Source organism: Colletotrichum tamarilloi, assembly GCF_030869305.1.
Source record: "Colletotrichum tamarilloi strain Tom-12 chromosome Unknown Scaffold_1.1, whole genome shotgun sequence".
NCBI lineage: Eukaryota > Fungi > Ascomycota > Sordariomycetes > Glomerellales > Glomerellaceae > Colletotrichum > Colletotrichum tamarilloi.
In genome coordinates, this window is record NW_026849384.1 from 551,643 (window position 1) to 571,735 (window position 20,093).

Sequence of the window (20,093 nt, forward strand, 5' to 3'; positions counted from 1 at the left end):
GGAGTATGCACCCCTTTCTCCTGTTTTTCTCCACGTGGGGTTGGTCTGCTGTATGAACCACTGATCTGGGTCGAAGAAGATACAGGATGAAACAGCTTTATTCTCTGGGGAAACCCAATGGACTGTGCTTAAAAAAACGTACCTTACCTTACATTGTGGATGAAGGGTAGAAAAGACGACGAGTTTGGTGTGGACGGGCCCAGATCGATATTTTGTTGTTTGTCTTTGACAGTGTGACGATAACTCGTAGTACGAATGCATAATGTTACATGCCCCTCATGCCAGAGGCAGAGCACGTCCGCTTCCGAGTGGGATAGGCGCAGGTCGAGTGACACCACTTTGAGGTGCAGACGGAAATGTCACCTCACCGAGGACAAACGGTCATGCGATGCATGCAGCCTGAAGTGGTAATGTCCAGACGCGGGGTTGAGATGACCCAGGTCTCGCTATAGATTACAATCATAGGGAGCAGAAATAAAGATGTAGAAAGGCAACAGTGGATTGAGTTGCTAATTGATTGTTTATAGGCCCAAAGATTTCCGATAGGCCCCGACTAACACACAATGTTTACTTCATCATCCCCTGTCCTTCGAGAGCTTTTTGCAACTCGACCCGCTTGCTTCATCTGAAATGCAACTCCTGGTCCTGTTCGTTCTTGGATCGCATTACTGTATTATAAACCTTGGTTCGCATCATATACCAGTCATTGGGCTGAGACAGCCCGAACATCCTCTCTAGCCACCAGCTTACTGGAAGTAGAGCATGGCAGCGACGGTAAGGCCGATCAGGGCAATGGGAGAGCCCATGCGGACAGCGTCACTGCCGGGAACGGTGGTGGGAGAGCTGGTGGAAGAGGTGGAAGCGCTGGTGCCTATTCAACGGGTTAGTCAGGGTTCTTATGCCTCAAGTAGATGGCGACGTACGGGTGCTGGCGCGGGTGCTGGTAGAGACAGTGGAGGCAGCAGTGGAGTTAGCAGCAGAAGAGGCCGAGCTGCTCGCAGCGGAGGCGGAGGAAGCAGAGGCGGAGGAGGTGATGGTGGAAGCAGCGACAGTGGTGGTGACGGTGGCGGAAGCAGAGGCGGAGGCGGAGGCAGAAGCCGAGGAGACAGAAGCGGAAGCAGTGACGGAAGTGGTCAGGGTGAACTGCTCAGAGTAGTTGGGAGTGCCAGTAGAGTCAGAGATCTCAATGGCGTACTGGTCGGTGGGGAGAGTGGAGGAAGGAGTCCAGGAGAAGGAGGTACCACTCTGGCCAGCTGAGATAGAAGTCAGTATCAGATGGCATCTCACCAGGGCTCGGGATGTACTTACTGGCGATGGTGGAGACGGTCTTGAGGTCGGTGCTGGGGCCGTTCTTCAGGGTGAGAGTAACGGGGCCAGAAGCATCAGACCAGGTGATCTCGAAAGCCTGACCAGCCTGGACGTTGAAGTTGGTGTTGGTAAGCTGAACAGCCTGGGCCATGGCAGCGAAGCCGGCGACGAGGACGGAGGTGAAGCTCTTCATTGTGACGGATTGGGTTGCTTTTCGAAAATTAAGTGATGAACGAGTGTAGGAGTATTAGGTATCGGACTACTGTAATTTAGCAAAAAAGGTCAACAACGAATGTCGGGAATAGGCTCGTGAGGAAACAAAAGGGAGAGAGGCAGGCAACGATGTGAGGGGGGGACAGCTGGGTAGAAAAAGGCTTCCTCGTCTCGCGCAGGCGCGAAATTAGGCGAAGTCGAATCAGGGGTAGAGCATGGAAGGGGGGGCGTGTGCGGGTTCGGCGGAGAGGCAGGCAGGCATGCGACTTACATCAATACCTAGACGGGGCTTTTCCTATAATTACTCGCACGCGTTACTGTTGCTGGGGGTGTGCGGATGGATGGGTGGCTTTTGGGACAAAGTAGCACCAGAAGATCAGCAATTTGAATTCTGGGAGTGGTGTGGTTGTGATTCTTGGTTTTCTTCTTGTGTGCAGAGTGTTGGAGCCTTGGAGGAACTTATTTGTAGTGTGGACCGGGCAAGTTTGTTTGGATTGAGATGGTGATGGAATGGATGAAGAGTCAGGTGGGAAAAGATGGGCGCACTTGAGCTTAAGAGGAGGCAGGAGGTATCGAGGTTGAAACAGACAGGCGCGCGATCGAGCCTTCCTCTTTGCTATCTTCCAAAGTAGGTCCTCATGGCGACATCATAACAAGCACCCAACGCAGCAACAGCCGGGGACGAACAGCAACCGCGCGCACCTTGAGGCTTCTCGAGGGCGCCGCGGACGGCATCACGGCTCCCACTGGGTGCGCGGACTTACATACCTACCTTACCTTAGAGTAGGTACCTGACCTTACTTGTAAGGTAGAGTACCACAGGTAGGTACCTTACCTTGGTCCTCACACTGGTGTGGTAAGCGTTTTAAGGGTGGTATGGTACGGAGTACCTTAGCAGCTGAGGAAGTCGCAGGCTATTCGTCGCAAACAAGAAAAGGAAGCGACGACGACGAGCGGGGGGCGGGTACCTTCCCACCTCTTCCAGCAGCCCTGGCAACAGGAGTGGCACTAACTCCCAGATTGGACTAACGTGGAAAACTCTTGGAGGGTACCCCTGTCGCAGAGAGGAACCTGGCAAACCCCAGGAGAAGCGCTAACAAAGACCAAGCTTCAGTTTCTTGTCCTTTGGTTGTTTTTGGTACTGGCTGATGTCCGGCCTGACTTCTTTCTGCTTCTCCCAGTGGCCTCCTCTTCTGCCGTAAAATGCCACGACTGCGTGCAGCAGCTTCAGCTTACTAGTGTTGGTGTTCCAGGTTAGCTGCAAGTTTTACCTTTGCTCAATTCACCATACATCCGCACGCCGTCGTCCGGTACTTTATATTCGACCTAAGGCAGGTCAGGTACCTAGCTAGCAACTCTAAGACGACCGTATGGTCTTCTTACACGGTACCTAAAGTAGATTTCCTCCAAGCTTACTCCAAGGCGATGTACGATTTCTCAACTACGTGCAACCACTGGGCAGACCCCCGATGCAGCCGTCAACTCCCCTGGTACTCCTAGCTTATGTCCCCGGAGTCGCCCAAGGCTCCTTATTGGGCCCTCTTGGCTGGGGCGATGGAAGGATCACGACCATCTCGGGCAACAGCAGGGAAGGGAAGTTGGAAGAGGTCTGGGCCTCGACGGTTCTCGCCTGAGAGTCTGGGACTCTGTCCTGGGACCCAGGGCAGTCGCTGGCGTCAATTTGAACAATGCGCCCAGCAATGGCACAATCTTCCACATGCCATGCCATCTCGCTTCCCTGCTTTCCAGCCCACAGCAGGTGACACCACGTTGGAGCCCGCTTGAACGGCCCAAGGCGCGAAGAGACCCCAAAAACCCCTCGGCCGGTCACTGACTCTCTCACTATACTAGAGGATTGCCGCAGTACATGTAGACGCTACCCTGCCCTCGAATTCCGCACTATCTAACCTCAGCCCTTTTCTTACCTATCTTTTCCTCTATTCTACCCTCTCCCTCGTTAAGGAATTACTAAAATTATAGTTTTAATAACTTATTAATAAACTAATATTACTGTTTAAAAATAAATAACTTATTTTTATATGTAAATACTAAGAGTTTTATTATTATAAAAATAATAATAAATATATTAAAATATTCAAAAAAGCTTTTTAATAAATTTTTAATACTATTTAAAATAATTATTTTTAAATTATAATAAAAAATTAAAATATTATATTAATATAGCCTTATTTATTTTATTAATATTAATAATACTTTTTTTAATATAAAATATATTAATAATATTTTATAATTATATTATTATATTTTATAAATTATACTTAATATTAATAAGGATTTTAATATTATTTACTAAGTTTTTTATTAAGGTTATTATTATAAAATTAGTTTAGTTATTAATATTTTAATAAGTATTTTAACTTAGTATATTTAGAAGCTCTTATAGCTCTTAAAAAGAAGTTTTTAAAGGACTTATAATTAGACTTTTTATTTATTATAAATAAAGCTATTATAATTAAAGTTATAATAATTAAAACTATAATAATTAAAGCTATAGCACTAATTACAAACCTCGATAATAAATAATTAATAATATAATTATTTTTTTTATAACGAGTTTAAAAAAGTATTTTAATTTAAGTACTAAGTAAGTATTATATCATTTTATTAAAACTATATTCTTATATTTATAACTTAGAAAGAATTAACTTTCTTTGATAATAAGGTACTTAGACTCTCTTACTATCGGATGGGTACATACGCAGTACAGGTCACACTACCCTTCATTGTACGTTCCGACAAGCGGTGGGTACATTCGTTCTGGTCCGGTAATGGGGAAAGGTTCCTGTCGATCTGGGTCTCTGGAGGCGCAGCAAGGGAGAGTGGTACGCAGTAGACGTCTCCATCTCGCACATTTCCAACGGCCGCCCTCCTCCGAAGCCCCTTCTTCGCATTGGAGTGATTCGCAGCGGACAACCATGGCGAGGGCCCTTTTCGCCCCCCATGGGAATGTGCGAATGCTTCTGCTGCTGCTGCTGCCGCTGACGCCCGGCTCAGCCTGCAATTGCGTGCGCAACCAACAGCATCCATCCCTCCACCCTCCCTTCCAGCTCGTGTTCCATTTCTCCACGGCAAAACTTTACTTTCCGCGGACCAGTCACGAGCCGCCTGCGATCCCATCATCGATCCGAGTAGGCAATGACAGCTCAAGGCTTCCCCACCACACTATTGGAGGTGACGACGCCTATGGATGCTTGATGCTCGTGAAGGTGGCCTTTACGAGTGGTATATCCGTCGAGAAAACCTATGCAGAATGCTCTGCGCTTGTACATTTGGAAGACTCGAAAATAGCATCGGCACTTACACACCTAGCCTTGATGTATTGGGACACTTACGTCGTCAATCGTCCGAGATCTGTGCTTCATCTGCAGAGTAACATGCCTGTACGTTCCGTTCCACGCCTTGTTGTGTTCGGGTGGGAGCACTGACGCGCGAGACAACAGATGAGCTGCGTTGACATACTCAAGCGTGTCAAGTTCCTTTTCCTTTGGTCCACCAAGACACTACTCTGGAAATCAAGCAATACTGGTGTCCGTCCCGTTTCGCAAGGACAGTCAGACGCACATCAATCTGGAATGGGACAGTCCTCTAATACCGACCAGGACAGCCTACTGTGTAGAAGAAGTCATGGCAGGCTACGGATCGCCTGATGAGGATCTACCGAGGGCCTCTGGGGAAAAGATTTCACTCGCGCCTTCACCCGCTTGATCCGTGCCGCAAGTTGCCATCCCGCCCCATCGGTCCAAAGTGCAAAGTCTCACGGAGGAGCCAGGAGCATGCACATATTGCGTATATTACCGTCCCATTTGTCGACGCGCCTCGCTGAGTCGCTGCATCCCATCAAATCATCGCGCCAAAGCGGCAATCTCGCTCTCTTTCGGGTGACCGGGGAGCCTCCTCCAGAACGATGAATAAGATGCAACGACGTCAGGCTCGCCGCTCGCCTATGCCAATGGCGTTTTCAGTTCCCAGTTCCCACTGAGTCCAATTTCCAATGCACACCCCGTTGGGTCCCGTTGTGGAGACCGACATTGGCCAAATCTCCCCAGCGTACGCTACTTCACGGCTTGCACGGTACCTGCATTCTGCGCAATGGTCCTTGCTTCTGGCCTCCAATCGACGGACTCGGACACTAACAGCTCTCGCCTGACGGCCCTGGCTCAGGACTCTCATTGAAACCCTGTCCATGCGTATGCGCCCTTCAGAGAGGCTCCACGCCCGACGACGGGAAGCCTGCAGCATCGACAGGGCATCGCCTGGTTCTGGCTATGTCGTCCGAACCCGTCAGCAAGTTTGCCAATTCCAAGTTGTCTATTTATCACGAAATGCAGCTCCCACAGAGCCATCGGCCCAAACCATCGGATACGGCAGCTCGCTGGATCCGGCAGCCTCTCAACCTCCGTTAGGAATACATGCAGGGGTCGCACCCTCGCTCTCTCCGTGATAGGCTTGGCTCTCTCCATGCTTTGCATATTATCCACCCAAGCCACTTACTCCGTACTTGGATCTCGCAGTAGGTAGGTAGCTCAATCCTCAACCAGCCGTGCGATGACACTTCATGGCCATGCCATGCTTGGTTCTTGGCTGAAATGGAACAAGCCTGCTCGTTCAGGGGGCGTTTCACTCTGATACTCGACTGGAATGGAAGGGCACCAGAACCACGGAGTTTTCCTCGGCTTGACTCAGATGACGTAAGTAGAACTTTCTGACGGCGATGGTGGGAATGCCGGCCTAGCAGCCATCAGTTCAGTTCAATACAATCATGCCGTTTCAGCTCATAGCTCGGTCAAAACATCAAATTCAGACTGGGGCGATGGATGTTCTGCAGCGCCACAGCCGCGTGCGTCAATCAATAGACGCGATACGTCTCGTTCGCTGAAAACGCTCACCAAGCCGTCAGTCTCGTAACTTGACCGAAGGAACAGTCTTCCATGAGAATTCACAGGCCCTTGAATGTTGAAAACCATGCCGCGAGCTGGATCGTCATAGTGTCTTGTGTTCCAAAAGGCTCACAAACCCACATCCATGTGACTGGTTGTTATCTTACATCACCGCAAAGCCTCCTTTGCCTCAGCAGAAGACAACACTCGCGAACTCATGGCCATTGACCGATATGTATGCATATATGCTGTTGCGCCGGTCTATCAGTCGACACCATAGACCGGGATGAATGGCATGAATGGCCGTGGCGGTGGCAAACTCAGAAGAGAGGCCTCCTCTCCATGTGGTATGTAGTTTTGACTGGCATGTTGTCTATTCACGAGGCGAGCCCAGAGTGCATCGAACGACACCTCGCCGAACACCCTCAGCCTCCTCCCTGACTTGAGTTACCGTTGCTCCTCTTCCCCTAGCCTTATCCACAAAATCATCGAGTGAACCTCCAACGCCAAAGTAAAGCCGCTTCGCCCCAACCAGCGCCTGCGACTGGCAGTTGCTACGTTGGCTCTGTTCTCTATTGAGGATGGCAAGGACCATCTCGTTGAAAGCATCAAGTGCGAAGGGCGAGTAGATGGTTTCCGCTCCAATAAGAAGGGTATCGAAACTGCTGGACCCGTCCAGCTTGGACTGAGACTCATAGAGAAGATCAACAAGCTCCTCTGACCAGCCACCAGAAATGAAATTGAGAGAGATTTGGGAAGACGTCAGGAACTCCTTGAATTGCTGCAAGACCTCTGATGTGAGTTCGAGCTCGTCTCCCATCGCGAAGGCCTCCTCCAGGGCGGGGTTCTGGTCCCTGCGTTCCAGAGCCCAGGCGAGGATAAAGTTGGGCAACGTGACCAGTTGCAAGACTGTCGGGTTGTAGTCGGCCAGGGTCAGCAAAAGTGGCGATCTCGGCGCTGGATTCCTCATGGTCCATTGCAAAAGAGCGAGCGATGGAAGCCCTGTGCCGCATCCAAGCTGCGGATAGGTCGGTTAGCTTTCGGTTCGCCACTTGAGCCAGCAGGACATGAAAAATAAAAATAAGAATAAGAACGCGCGTCAGGTGTTCAGATGCTCGTACCTCGATCACTCGGAGAGGCCGTTGCTTGAGCAGGTCCAAGTATTGGCCACTGGCGAGAACCTTGACGAGGTCCACGCTGCTCTCCCAGCTCTTGAAACCGCCCTCGTAGACGCCCGTCTTGACATCGTGGCTGCCGAGGCCTTCGGCATCGGCACCGTCACCGGCGGCCTCATCCTCGGCCATGAGCTGCACTCGCACGTCCCAGAGCTCGCGACGAGGGATCTTGATGAGGCTACCGTCGTCCAGGGTGACGTCCAGGGTCCCGAAGGCGACCTTTGAGGGCAGCCTGGAGAGCATGTCCTGCAGGTCGTGGGCGGTGGGCGGCAGCTGGGGTTTGCCGGGCACCGGAAAGGCGCTGGCTGTTGCAGCGGACTGCGGGGTCTCGGGCTCCGGGGCGGGCGCGGAGGCCTCGGCGGCCGGGACGGGAACGGAGTCGTCCTCTATGTCATCGCCGCCGAATCCGAAGGAGAATGATGCCATATTTCTCTTCGAGGGTGGGAGACGCCGCGTGGATTTGCAGGGTTTTTGTACGTACCTTTCTGCAAAAGATGAGTGAGTTGAGTACGCACGAAAGAGACTATGAAAATGTGGGGGCGCGGGTTCACTCACAGAGTCACACACACAAACACAAAACGAAACGCAGTCTCTTATTGGAACCTCACCGAGGCAAGCTACCTTATCGGGTGTGTTTGTCGAATCGGAAAACCAACGACAACAGAGCTCTTACGCCACTCGAATGACTTGGTGGCTTGCAGATGTGAGAAGTCTTCTGAGGCAGTGAGTCGATTAAGCTTGAATCAAGTTTGCGATGCTGGTGCCTGTCAGTAGCATGAGTTGGTATAGTCAGGAAGTCAACTGCTTAGATTGGACTCACAACGCACAAGGTTGGGTTCAAGCCGTCGCCACCAGCAAATCTCGGCCTTAGCAAAACGTCTTCCTGTTGCTCGCATATCCAAGGCACCCAGAGAGTTGCCAGCTACAAATTGGCCGAGTCGACCACCAAGCCAATCGTCATCGGTGGCCAAGACTGGGGATGCTTGCTTTTTGTTTGCCAGAAGTTCTTCCCTATCGGCGCTTTATCATTCGAAGACTCTTCTAATTCTGCACCAACGCCGCCCGCCGCATGTTTGGGCACTTGCTTGGTCGCAAAGAGACCAATAACCAGCAACTTCTCAGAGAGGCTCATGCAGTGCGGCGACTAGGGAGGAGGCATCACAATTGGGCGATTGTCTCATATCTATGTACCTGTACAGAGCCACGGAGCCTCCCCTTCGGCCTTCGGATCTCGTGCTTACCAGCCCAACACCCATGCCCTGCTGGCTTCTGCGAAGGCGAGGGCGAGGGCGAGTGTGGAAAGCTGCAACTTTAATAGGCTGAGCGGCGTTCGGGAAAATGATCCGCAGCTGAGCCTATTCCTCCCACGTCTCTGACCGCATCTCTCGCGCATGCTCTGCTCTACCCTCAGCGCTTGCTCTTCACGTAAGGTAGATTTGAAAATGGAAAAAAAAAAAAAAAAAAAAAAAAAGACGCAAGCTGAAGAGCCAGCGGCCGTTCATGGCACATGACGAACCTGCAAGCCGTGGCCGCAGTGGTTCATGGGCTCAGCTGCAGATGCCTGCCAGACAGACACGCATCTCTGCATCCTAAAGGCCCGGAGGATCTGGTGCATCTCGAGCTTTGTGCTCCTTCAAATGAGATCTCGTGTCTCAGTGGTCAGCAAACGCGCGAGGATGCCGCCCCCTCCCGTCATCCCACCATCTCTACCATGCGGCGCCGAACATGCTCACGGCCGATCGACAATGGACCCGGCACTCGCGATTCCCTCTCTCGGCGATCCACTCTAATCAGGGCATCACACATCCCCTTTCTTCGGTTCTTCGTCAGCTAAGATGTCGTCAAGGAAATAATGAAGCTGATAGAACGGTCGGCAGCCAAAGCATCCCCAATTTCAGGACCGCATTGTCTTTTGCCTCCAGGAAACGGCCGGGGTCAGACCCCTACAATGGCATCTTCTCCATCCGTAGATACGCCCCGGTTTGCGCTCCATATCGCCCCCCGTCCGCGGCACTCACCACGATCCCGCTCCGGCTCCAAGCCTCCATCCTCCAGTGCGGCAAGAGTCGTGATTCGCCACTCACCGTACTTAGATCCATGCCATGAACACCCCTCAGCCCGGTTCTCTCCTCCTCCCGCCGTGGTTGGATGGTTTACGACCTGGTCCAGCCCAGGACCCTTTTCTTGCTAATCGGACCTTGCTTGACCGCAACGAGCTAGCAGACGTGCAGACAACCCATTTTGTTCAATTCTTCTGCCCATGGACCAGCCTTGTTCCAAAGTCATTTGGATACGTGCAGCCACACCATGTGCCGTTGCACCAGCCAAGATTGATAAACTGCCCGTCGTAAATCAACCAACAATGAGGCCCGGTGCAGACCCCTCCTAGGCTCCTACGACAGAATCCCCAATTGAGAGGACCCATGCCCATTGGCGCCTCTCTGTCCGTAGAGTCCACCGTTTTGTTTCATGTGAGCTGTCTCCTTTTCATCGTCAAAGTCTATGTAGGTATGCCTCTTGACAAGAAAGCTGTGCTGCGTCAGCTCGTAGTTTCCACACTAAGGTGGTGCGCTTTTTGGTGTTAGTCGCGGAGGCATGGTAGATTTCACCTCGGACTATGCTGCCTGTCACTGACAAGGACAACGTCTTTTGGATCCCGCTCCAGCGGATTCACTCGTTGCTTCTTCCTCTCTGGCGCTTTCCGGTTTGTCTCATCCCATTCTACCATGGTAAAGGCTCCTTTGCAATTATTGGCTAGTCTCCGTGACAGGCCGCCGCGCGCTACACTTGCCAAAAGTCCACAGTCACCCGCCCGCATCCTCTCTTTAACCCGTATCTCCACCAAGCGAGCAGGAGAAAGGCGCTTGTTCGGAAAGAGATTCCTTGCAGCCACTCGCTGGCGCCTTCCTCGGGACTCAACACCCCTTGGCAACTTCAACTCAGATATAAACCGGTCTCTTCTTCCTCTCTATTCTCTGCCTAGGTAGCTCTACAGGCACGCAAACCAGCAATTTTCACAATGACACGGCAACTCCCTCAACTATCTCGTCATGTCGACGCCCAGGGTAGCGGATCCAGTCAACCTATTCGCACCAATACCACCTACACTGTGAAGGAAGCGCCGTTCGGGACTCCGCAACCCATTCGCATTGTCGGGATCGGCGCCGGTGCAAGCGGCATCAACCTGATACGCACCCTGAGAAACACCCTCGGTCCCTCGACGTACGAGCTTGTGGTCTATGAGAAGAACGAGAATGTCGGGGGTACCTGGTTCGAGAACCGGTACCCCGGGTGCAAGTGCGACGTGCCTAGCCACAACTACCAGTTCAGCTGGAGACCGAATCCGGCCTGGTCGAGCTTTTTTGCCCCCGCGGCAGAGATTGAGGAGTACCTTTGCCAAATATGTGACGACGAGAAGCTGCGGCCTTTTATCAAGACTTCGCATCAGATCATCGGGGCGGCTTGGTCGGAGTCCAAGGCCGTGTGGGAGTTGCAGATTAAGAACTTGGGGACTGGCACCGTCTTTGAAGATTATGCCAACTATTTCATTGACGCAAGTGGTATCTTGAAGTACGTACATTTCCATTGGAGTTGTGTATTATATCAATGTCTGACTTGCCTAGTAAATGGAGATTCCCGGACGTGGAAGACATCGCGCTTTTCGAGGGGACCTTAATTCACAGCGCAAACTGGCCTAAGAACTTTGACTATACAAACAAGACGGTAGCAGTCATTGGGAATGGTGCGTCCGGCGTTCAGATCATCCCAGCAATGAGACCACGTGAGTATATACCATCTCTATCATGGCGACGCAGCCAGCTCATAGCAAGCAGATGTGAAGAAGCTACACCACATCATCCGGACACCCACCTTGATCATCCCTCCTCGAGTTGCCACAATGAAGATGGGGCCTTCAGCAGCTCTCCTCGATCAAATTGAGATGGACGAGAACGAGCGATTCTCAGCGGCGACGATTGAAAAGTTCAAAAATGACCCGGCCTTCTACAACAAATTTACAAAGACTCTCGAGATGGACTCCAACATCAAGTTCGCCATCTCTCTCATTGCGGGAAGTCCTCAACAGGCTTGGGCGCTGGGAAAGACTAAGGAATTCATGACGGCGATGCTCAAGGGAAATGAGAAGCTCTGCAAGCAGCTGATACCCGACTTTCCCCTCGGGTGTAAGCGACTCACTCCCGCCCCTGGATATCTCGAATCGTTCCACGATCCCCGGGTCTCCCTTCACACCGACGCCATCAAGAGGTTTGTGCCGCAAGGCATAGAACTGGCCACTGGGGAGATCCTCGAAGTTGACGTTGTCGTCTGTGCCACTGGCTTCGACTCATCGTTTCTCCCCTCGTTCCCGTTAGTCGGTCGACACGGCAACTTGCAGGACGTCTGGTCCGAGCAAACTCCTAAAGCATACATGTCCCTTGCTGTTGCAGGTCTGCCAAACTTCTTCAGTAAGTCGGGATTCCCTTGCGCTTACCGCTTCGAAGCTAACCATCCTGATTGCTGTAGAATTCCTGGGGCCCAATGCGCCTGTTGTGCAGGGTGATGTCTTTACGCTTAGCGAGCACATTGCCACTTACATCGCCAATACTATCCTCAAATGCCAGACAGAAGGCGTGCGGACTATCGCCCCGTCTGAGGCGGCCGTGGAGGACTATTTTGAGCACATCTCAGCCATTATGCCTCGCACAGTCTTTGCGGGCGGGTGCAGATCTTGGTATAAGCAAGGCGAGGTCAACGGCCCTGTGACAGGTCTGTATCCCGGGAGCCGTATGCACTTCATCCGCTTGCTTGAGCAATTTAGGGGCGAGGACTGGGAGTACACGTATGAGAATGCCAAGCAGAACCGATTCGCATACTTGGGCAATGGGTTCACGGCGATGCTCAAGGCTGGAGCGCCGCCTTCCTGAATATGGCGTTGGGGGCCGCGGGGACCAACATTGCCTTGTACATAGACAGGGATAGACGGCTGGATCTTGTGCTCAGTGGCATCACTTTCTGGGTGGTTTGCAGGCGTTGATTTCTGGGAAGGGTCTAGTTCTAGGCATGACTGATGATGAATTCGATTTGGGAGCTTGACGATTGAAGCGAGTCTAATACCAGAATGGCGTGCGACACACTACACAGACAGGAGTCACGCGTTAACTTTATGACACCGATATTGCTTTTCCCTGTTGACCCAACCTTGTTGCCTGGGCCTCGAGTCGTCAAGTGAGAGCCCTGTTTTTTTCCCTCCTTAAGTCGAAGGAGCCGCGGCCTGCGGGAGCCTTCCAATGTCTCGGATGCTGAGCCACTGAGTGGTTGTGTCCAGGCGACTTGGCGCGGTGCACCCGAGTGTTGGTTACGTTGCTGGGTGGCCCCGTGAACCAACTTACCAGTTTTCCCCTGGTCCAGCTGTGTGATGCCTGGTCATGCGGAGTTTCTGCGGGAGATGCGAGGGCTCGACCGGATAATTGGTAATGGCGCTGTTTTGGGTCGTTGGGAGGAACTCTTGATTGCGCTGGTGTTGTCTTAATGTGAGATATGGCTTGTACCGGCCCAAATAGGTAATATGAATGCCTGTTGGTTCCAGGGCATGTAACTTGAAGGTTGAGTTGAAATTGCTTAGACGAAGCAGTTGATACTTGGCTTGATGGAAATGGAACGTGGTCTCCACCTCAAAGAACGAGTATCATCGAGAGGGTGGTAATACTAGTCCATGAGCCTCCAGTGGCTTGCCTTGCAACTGGAAATTTATCTGGCTGGAGATAATGGAATGATGCACGTAGAATGAAGGCAAGTGATTCAAGACTATTGCTGAACGAGTTACGCTCTGATACGGCATTATACTTGAGCCGAGTAACTAGTATGGCTTCGAGTGAATTTGATGTTTTGATATCGACTATTGACAACTCCGTCATCTCGAAGCCTTGCGGCTGAGATGCTGGGGAGTAGAGTCTTTGGCTTTGGAGAAAGAGTATCATCAAAAGGGCGATAGTCTATTTTGCAACAGAGACATCTATCCATTATGTCAGTGTTATACCGAAGGAAGTTGATGGAGACTGGATCTCAGACTCTGAAGGCGTATATATGCAGCTCTTCAACCGGTTTCTTCGAGGCATGCTCACATTTTCCTCCTCCTGAAGGGTAATTTAAGGACTGCATCCTCACCCGTCGGGGTTCCTGGACAAAATTTAGTGTAGACGCGCGAGTTGTCTAGTGTGAGTTGAAATCGAGGAATAGTCTCGGCTGGTATTATCGGTTCCGCCAGACTTAGTGGCATGAGTGACTTTGTGGACTCTAGTGTCCTTCTTTCATGGAAACTGGACTCCATTAAATCTCGACTGGTTGACTATAGCCTCCGAACCTATCCCTCAATGACGAATATCGACATTAAGACAAAATCGGCGAAACGGTGAGCCGAAGAGCAACCAGCTTAGCCTTTTACATAGTCCAAACCTCCCAGTTCATGTACAGTACTTTTACAAGGCTTTCTCGACTACCTGGATAGTAAAGTTTCAGCCGGATTGGTGGTTCTGCATGAGAAATGGTAGGTTGGTACTTAAGTTTGTTGGTTCAAGTCGATCATCATAGCGCCACCCCGTTTAGTGGCCCGACCCGCTCCATAAGGCCGGCGCTTAGAATCATGCACCAACCAATTCCGAGTCTCATCTTTCTCTTGTCTTCTGACTCCTACAGATATCTGATTACATATCTTTCACCCCATTTCTCGATTTTGTGGCGCTTCTCACGAATGCCTTCTCAATGAGATTGTCAAGCAGCATCAACACTTGCTTCCTGGATCTCGTTCGTAGTCCATCTCGTTCTGCCTTCGGTCACGTATGTTGGGAACATGCTGCGCCCCTCCGTTTCAACCAGGGTCTGCAGGAGGGCAGACTGACAATTGCTGCGCGAATGTAACAGTCGCTATGAAGCCTGCCAACTGAGGCGCACATTTGACCACTCCATCGGGTTGCCACAGTTTCTCAGGTTTGCTGCGTCTGGTTACAACTTTACCTAGACAAGTTAACTGCAGTAGGGGTCAGCCGATGAAATATGCATGTCGGAAAGTTGGTGTTGGCAGCCAGGATGAGAGTTCGCAGGCCTATTGGTGTGTATGCGGCGCGTGTCTGCTCCATATCCTGGCGAGTGCTAGGCGCTTAGCATGCATAGTGCATCGGGGCGGATTCCAAAGAAGGCCCCTCTCGTGGGCTTGATCTTCGGGCAAGTATCTGCACTGCCCAGATGTTGGTTGGGCGGATTCATTGAAGAAGTGCCACTGTCCCTCACCTTGGTTCCCTGTTGAATGCGCAAGTTTTGCATTTGCCTGGCTCGAAAGCCGGGAATCGCTATCCTTATGAACCTATTCACAATTTCTTATATGGACTTCGTTGTTTCACTCTTGATCGTACACTGCTTGGGTTTTTGTTCTAGATCGTCGCAAGATGAGCCAAGATGAGCCAATCTATCTTTTGTCGTTGGGTATGTTGCTCCTTGGCCATTTGGGAGGCCTTATCTAACACAAGGCAGACGGTGGAGGCATCAGAGGGATATCAGAACTCGTCATACTACACGAGATTATGAAGCGGCTACAGAAGGTGGCAGGACTCAGAGAATTACCCAAGCCTCAGGACTATTTCCATTTGATGGGTGGCACAAGTACTGGGGGGTTAGTTGGTCTTTCCAATACACCGTGTTGCAAAGTTCCGCTAACAGCAGATCGTTGGAGAGACTAATTGCCATCATGTTAGGTCGCATGGGTATGTCGACTGAGGAAGCCATCAACGCATACGAAAGTTTTGCAAAGGACGTTTTTCGAAAGAAGAACCGCAGGCGGTGGTGGAACAGAACTTATAAAGAGGAAACACTCGTCAAGATCATACAAGGCAATGTAACCAAGAAGAAGCTCGCAAAGACCACGATGCTCGACGACACGAGGGAAAGGGGGCTCGCTTTTGTCTGCGCAGCCACATATGACGCCTACGAAGCCTACCTCTTCCGAACGTACAAAGGGAGCAGCAACTGCGCTCACAATGTGGAAATTTGGGAGGCGGCAAGGGCAACATCAGCGGCACCGACATTTTTCCACCCAATCTCCATCGAAGTCGAGGCGGAGAGGGACCAGTACGTCGACGGTGCCGTGACCTGCAACAACCCGGCTCGCCTTGTGTTGAGTGAAGCCGAGTCCTACTTCGGTCCGAGGAGGACGTTGGGCTTTCTTCTCAGCTTGGGCACCGGACTGAAAGTCTCCGATAAAAAAGTCAATGTAGTCCCTCGAGGGTAGCTTGTAGATCGTCCAGTCGTGGCCAGGCAAGGCAGCGGCGCACTCTTCTCAAGAGGCACGATAAAGATTCTCAAGCATGCCAAAGCATCGCTGACTGATTCCGAGCCTGAGCACCAAGCCCTAGAGCAACGGTTCCAGAAAACACACTACGCATATTGGCGGTTGAATTTGGACCGGGGTGCTGCAGATATCAAGCTGAATGAATATAAGAAAATGGGGTTGTTGCGGGCGGCAACGGAGAGGTACTTACAGGACATTGAAGTCTCTACCAACATCGACAAGATCGTCAGCATGTTGCACAAGAAGGAGGGCGTCGACCTATCTCTTGATGCCGCATGTAAGTATCCTCACCAAGCTACTCTGCTAAGTGACTGACTCGCAGTAGGTCATGCAGTTTCTGACGCAGCCTCGAAGCAAGCCCTTCAGCAAGAGGTTCAGATCAACAGTATTGCAAGCCCGCAATTCACTGGCAGATTAGACATACTCAACAAGATGGAACGACACTTTTACGAACGCCCTTCCGGATCGTCGCCTAGAAGACACCTCCGAATTTGGGGTATGGGTGGAATTGGGAAGACGCAAATTGCCCTCAAATTTAGAGACTTGTATGGGTCAAGGTAGGTGGCACGACGTTCATCTCAACCCATAGTTTTCTTACTAAGTCCGCGTATTTCAGATTTGATCGGGTGTTTTGGATTAACGCCGCCACGAAAGATTCTATCTTTGAGAGCTTCAGATTGTTAACAGCTGAGATTTTCGACGAAGAAGCTGGCAAGCCTAACATCAAGAGAGTCCAGAATTGGTTGGCGCAAAATCAAACTGAAGAGTGGCTTCTTGTCTTCGACAACAACGACACAATCGACGTGAGCAATTATCTCCCTCCGGGAAACACTGGGAATATCCTTTTCACCAGCAGACGGAAAGACATGTCACCTATCCTGGACGCCAACCAAACAATCCCTGTCGACATCATGGATGCAGAAGATGCAGTCACACTATTCCTCCGCGCGTCGCAAAGGCAACAGGCAAAGTCAGAAGATGATGATGACGAGAAGTACGGGAAGGCAATCGTTCACGAGCTTGGATATCTCCCCTTGGCCATCGATCAGGCCGGTTCTTTCGTTTATATTCAAGAGTGCTCATTCAAAGACTACCTCAACAACTTCCAGAGACGCCGAAAAGACATACTAGGGGACCCGCCTCTGTACCCAGGAGTGTTCGAGCACAACCCAGCTGTCTACGGTACATTCGAGCTTTCCTATGATGCATTGAAAATGCAGTCAGTGGGAAAAGGTCGGAAGGGCCAGGCTGCTCTGAATGCTCTTCGCATCCTCAACATCTTCTGCTTCTACCACAATGAGAACATAACGACGTATATCCTCAGTAGAGCAGCCACCAATAAACAGATGGAGACGACTTTCATAAGCGGTGAAGAGGGAAGCATCGCGCCGCTTCCATTGCTCGACCTCACAGAAGAAGGTGACTGGGATTCGACAAATTTCAATGACGGGATTGCGATGTTGAGGAGTTACTCTTTGATCAAGAACTCTCTCCTGTACGATGAGTCGTACTCTATGCATGTTTTGGTGCACTCTTGGGCTAGAGACCGAATGAAGCCAGAAATGCTGGTCTTCCAACGTAGAGCAGCCCGCGAGATACTCTTCTTTTCCGTCGGGAGAAACAATCGCCTCATCGAAGAGCTCTTTGCCAGCCAGGTGCTGACACATATGCAGGCATGTCTCGACCAAGGAGGCTCGGAGGATATCGAATGGATGAGACGAACGGAGCAAGAAGGCAAATTCGCCCAAACACTTGCGTACCTGGGACTTTGGGACAAGGCCACCGCAGTCCTGGAGCAGATCGTTGCCGACAGGCAAGAAAAATTGGATTGCAAGGACTGGGCAAACATAGCGGCATTGTGGGATCTGGCTAAAGTGTATCGCCACTCTAGCAGGCTACGAGAGTCCGACAGAATTTTCGGCTTGATCTTAAAACTGCTTCCGGAATGCCCTGACAAAACCAAAGTCATCAGGCACAATTTAAACATCCAATTCGACTGGCTAGAGTTGCTTATTGTTCAAGCAGGATACTTGCAAGCCAAGATGTTGCTAGAAACCATTATGAAAATAGCAAAGCCACAGGGGTGGACATCTAAATGGTACCACCGCGGCTTGGCATCATTAGCAACTATCCTACGAATGGAAGGCGATACGGAGACGGCTGTCGCCCTGGAGATGGAAGTTTACGAACACTGCATCCACGACGACAAAATCGAACCGGGTCACCGCAACATGATGACCTCAATGAACAATCTTGCAGCATTGCATTCGGAATGGGGGATGCATGAGGAAGCGCACCAACTCTGGTGTCATTTTCTGAGCAATGAAGAACGCCTCAGAGGCAAAGAGAACCCAATCACCCTGCAGTCGAAGCGAAACGTCGCCACGGGCTGTGCAAATTTGAACCGTCTTAAGGAGGCCGAGGAAATCTTACGCGAGGTTCTAGAGGTCAGCGAAAGGGTTCTTTGGAGGACGCATCTTGATACGCTGGCAACAATGGATCAGCTGGCGGGCGTTTTGGCCCGGCGCGGTGAGACGGAGGAGGCCACTCGGCTTTGGGAGGAATGCCTCGAAAGTTGGGTGGGTAATCTTGACAAGCACCATCCTCTTATAATGAGGACGACGAAAGTGTTAAAGAGATTAAAGGATGATGGTGCTGTTCTCGGGCTGGAGGACTTTCAGGCTGGTGGAATCATGCGTCCAAGTGGATGGAGATTTTATTCTGTCAAGTTGGAGTTGGAATTCGACACGCCTGTACTCAAGGAGATTGCCGCCAAAAGTTTGCTTCTCTGGCGAGAGAGGGTTGCACGAAACCAAGGGCGTAGACTTTAATCGATAAATTCCGAGGCGGGGTGCTACATTGGTAGTGGCGTCTCTGTGAGAATCGTCTGTAAAATACTTTCGTCAAATTGAGGGAAATATCCCACAATATGATCCAACGAAGGTGCGCGATCATCCAAGGCGATTTGTGTATCACGACCTTGATTCAGACTGCCGCATAGCAGGTTAAGTCGGTGCCCATTTTGCGTCTTGCTGCGCCTCTGTGCCACTTAACGGGCAGAAGGTAATGATACAGCATAACTAATGACATTCCAAGAGAAGAAAGGTCACTCTTTGGATAACAATCGCTTTTCAAATCATAAAATTGAGATCTCGCTGTTATGGAATAGCCCCTTCTTCAACAGCCTCACAAGGCACAGTCAGTGCGAGTGTACGCAGAGACCCGCAGGGAGGCATACACATGCAAGATGCAGTTGTCTACTGTACAGTGTACAATGCTCTATCGGGCACTGTATGGATCATCTCAGTGACATTGCAGGGGAAAATGGCGATTCACATGACGAAATCCCTAAACACTACTCACTATTATCTCGAACAACTAGCATCGCGGTGACCATTTACCATTGGCCCGAAGGCTCATGATCGCACTCGAGATCTAGTGTCTTAAATTTGATCGACTTCGCGCTTTCCTATTCACTCAATTGTCGCAGCCTCCGACCCGAAACTTCATCACCGCCAACACGGCATTATGCGATCTGCTTCAATCCTGAGGATGGCCTCGGCCTCCGTCTCAAAGGGCAATGGCCTGAGGCCAACGCCGATGGCCCTCTTGCCCCCTATTCCGCTTTACCGTCGTCTTCTGCGCGCACACCGCAAGCATCTTCCTTCCGAGATGCGGGTGCTGGGTGATGAGTACATCAAGGCCGAGTTTCGTGCTCATCGCACAGTAGATAACCCGGCGCACCTGGTATGTCCTCTGCTTTGGTGATGGCATGATTAGGGGAATCATTCTTTACCCGAGAGAACTTACTAATAATTCCTTCGAAACGTGCTAGATCGGTTTCTTGACCGAATGGCAATTATACGCGCAAAAGATTGAGGGCAACTCGTGGGTTGGCGAGAAGATTGACCCCGTTAAGGTTGCCAAGATGAGTGGTGAGTTCCCCTTCATTGGTAACTGTCACAATGGCTGACGAGTCGTTTCCCTGTCAGACGAACAAATCGGCCAGCTTTATGAGCTGATGCAGGCGATCAAAGAACGGCGTGAGTCAGGAGAGGGCGAGGATCAATCATGATATCATTGCCTCAATGAAGTACCATCCAAGTCAATAATGCGACGTCCGCGACTTGTGCGCGTTTGTATTAACAACTATGTAAATCTAAA

At 50.9% G+C, this 20,093-nt stretch overlaps 6 protein-coding genes across 6 annotated transcripts; 2 read left to right on the forward strand and 4 right to left on the reverse strand.

Moving 5' to 3' along the window:
* Positions 1–746: 746 nt before the first annotated feature.
* On the reverse strand, positions 747–1,501 carry CTAM01_00186 (uncharacterized protein; the record flags this gene model as incomplete). Its single annotated transcript, XM_060516240.1, has 3 exons — positions 747–871; positions 924–1,253; positions 1,309–1,501. The coding sequence occupies 3 exons, from the start codon at positions 1,499–1,501 to the stop codon at positions 747–749; spliced, it is 648 nt and encodes a 215-aa protein (XP_060388866.1).
* A 1,521-nt stretch (positions 1,502–3,022) lies between these two features.
* Positions 3,023–3,364, reverse strand: CTAM01_00187 (uncharacterized protein; the record flags this gene model as incomplete). Its single annotated transcript, XM_060516241.1, has 1 exon — positions 3,023–3,364. A coding segment is annotated over one exon (342 nt), but the record flags the coding sequence as incomplete, so codon positions are not given.
* An 891-nt stretch (positions 3,365–4,255) lies between these two features.
* Positions 4,256–4,904, reverse strand: CTAM01_00188 (uncharacterized protein; the record flags this gene model as incomplete). The annotated part of the gene is made up of 2 exons (XM_060516242.1): positions 4,256–4,537; positions 4,875–4,904. 2 exons carry the CDS (start codon positions 4,902–4,904, stop codon positions 4,256–4,258), a joined length of 312 nt encoding a protein of 103 aa, XP_060388868.1.
* A 1,888-nt stretch (positions 4,905–6,792) lies between these two features.
* On the reverse strand, positions 6,793–8,020 carry CTAM01_00189 (uncharacterized protein; the record flags this gene model as incomplete). The annotated part of the gene is made up of 2 exons (XM_060516243.1): positions 6,793–7,437; positions 7,541–8,020. The coding sequence occupies 2 exons, from the start codon at positions 8,018–8,020 to the stop codon at positions 6,793–6,795; spliced, it is 1,125 nt and encodes a 374-aa protein (XP_060388869.1).
* Positions 8,021–10,613: 2,593 nt separating this feature from the next.
* On the forward strand, positions 10,614–12,516 carry CTAM01_00190 (phenylacetone monooxygenase; the record flags this gene model as incomplete). The annotated part of the gene is made up of 4 exons (XM_060516244.1): positions 10,614–11,164; positions 11,218–11,375; positions 11,428–12,057; positions 12,116–12,516. 4 exons carry the CDS (start codon positions 10,614–10,616, stop codon positions 12,514–12,516), a joined length of 1,740 nt encoding a protein of 579 aa, XP_060388870.1.
* Positions 12,517–15,165: 2,649 nt separating this feature from the next.
* CTAM01_00191 (uncharacterized protein) lies at positions 15,166–20,004 on the forward strand (the record flags this gene model as incomplete). The annotated part of the gene is made up of 8 exons (XM_060516245.1): positions 15,166–15,244; positions 15,337–15,780; positions 15,886–16,206; positions 16,255–16,474; positions 16,546–18,707; positions 19,420–19,676; positions 19,765–19,864; positions 19,922–20,004. 8 exons carry the CDS (start codon positions 15,166–15,168, stop codon positions 20,002–20,004), a joined length of 3,666 nt encoding a protein of 1,221 aa, XP_060388871.1.
* Positions 20,005–20,093: the final 89 nt, after the last annotated feature.